At 40.6% G+C, this 700-nt stretch overlaps 1 protein-coding gene across 1 annotated transcript; it reads left to right on the top strand.

Moving 5' to 3' along the window:
• Nucleotides 1-15: 15 nt before the first annotated feature.
• Nucleotides 16-584, top strand: LOC107735252 (serine/threonine-protein kinase pim-2-like; the record flags this gene model as incomplete). The annotated part of the gene is made up of 3 exons (XM_016546998.1): nucleotides 16-85; nucleotides 189-365; nucleotides 496-584. Coding segments are annotated over exons 1-3 (336 nt in total), but the record flags the coding sequence as incomplete, so codon positions are not given.
• Between the last annotated feature and the right edge of the window lie 116 nt (nucleotides 585-700).

Genomic DNA, 700 nt, shown 5'->3' with positions numbered 1-700 from the left:
GTGAACCAGGACACCATGGAGGTCAAATTAATTGACTTCGGGTGCAGCGCGCTCATGAAGAATTCTGCCTTCAAATCCTTTAGTGGTTTGTGTTATGAAGTGCTTTATTAATTATCTCACAGAAACACATCTTGTATGTACTCAACATGCTGCAGTAATGTATTAAACATCAGACATCTTTCCTGCAGGCACAAGACCGTACTGTCCACCAGAGGTCAAAGCCAACGGCAGGTACCACGCAAAGCCGACGTTAGTGTGGACTCTTGGGATTCTCCTGCTCGCAATAGTGTGCGGCCATTTTCCCACAGACCTCGATCTGAACATGATCAGTGAGAACAACTGGATCAGACCTGGCCTGTCACAAGGTGAGATCTTCATCAAACAACAAAGAAGGACCATTTTAATTCTAAATCATACAAAAAAGACCTATGGCTTGACAGAGAGCAGGTGTAAAGTAAAAGTTAATAATCAAACATCACTTCTTTTTTTTCACAGAATGCTGCCAAATGATTTGTGATTGTCTGCAGCCTGATCCACAACAAAGACTCATTCTAGAGAAGATGCGTCTCCACGACTGGTTTATGGTACGGAGTCTAAGACTAGTTAAGCTTTTTGTTGGTTAAGTTTGATCATCAGTCGCCATTAACTTAAAATCATTTTTCTCTAAATGTAATGTATTTAGACAAATAATGCTGATTTA

This window comes from Sinocyclocheilus rhinocerous, unplaced genomic scaffold, assembly GCF_001515625.1.
Source record: "Sinocyclocheilus rhinocerous isolate Xijiao unplaced genomic scaffold, SAMN03320098_v1.1 C35913893, whole genome shotgun sequence".
Lineage (NCBI taxonomy): Eukaryota > Metazoa > Chordata > Actinopteri > Cypriniformes > Cyprinidae > Sinocyclocheilus > Sinocyclocheilus rhinocerous.
This window is presented reverse-complemented; position numbering and strand designations above follow the sequence as displayed.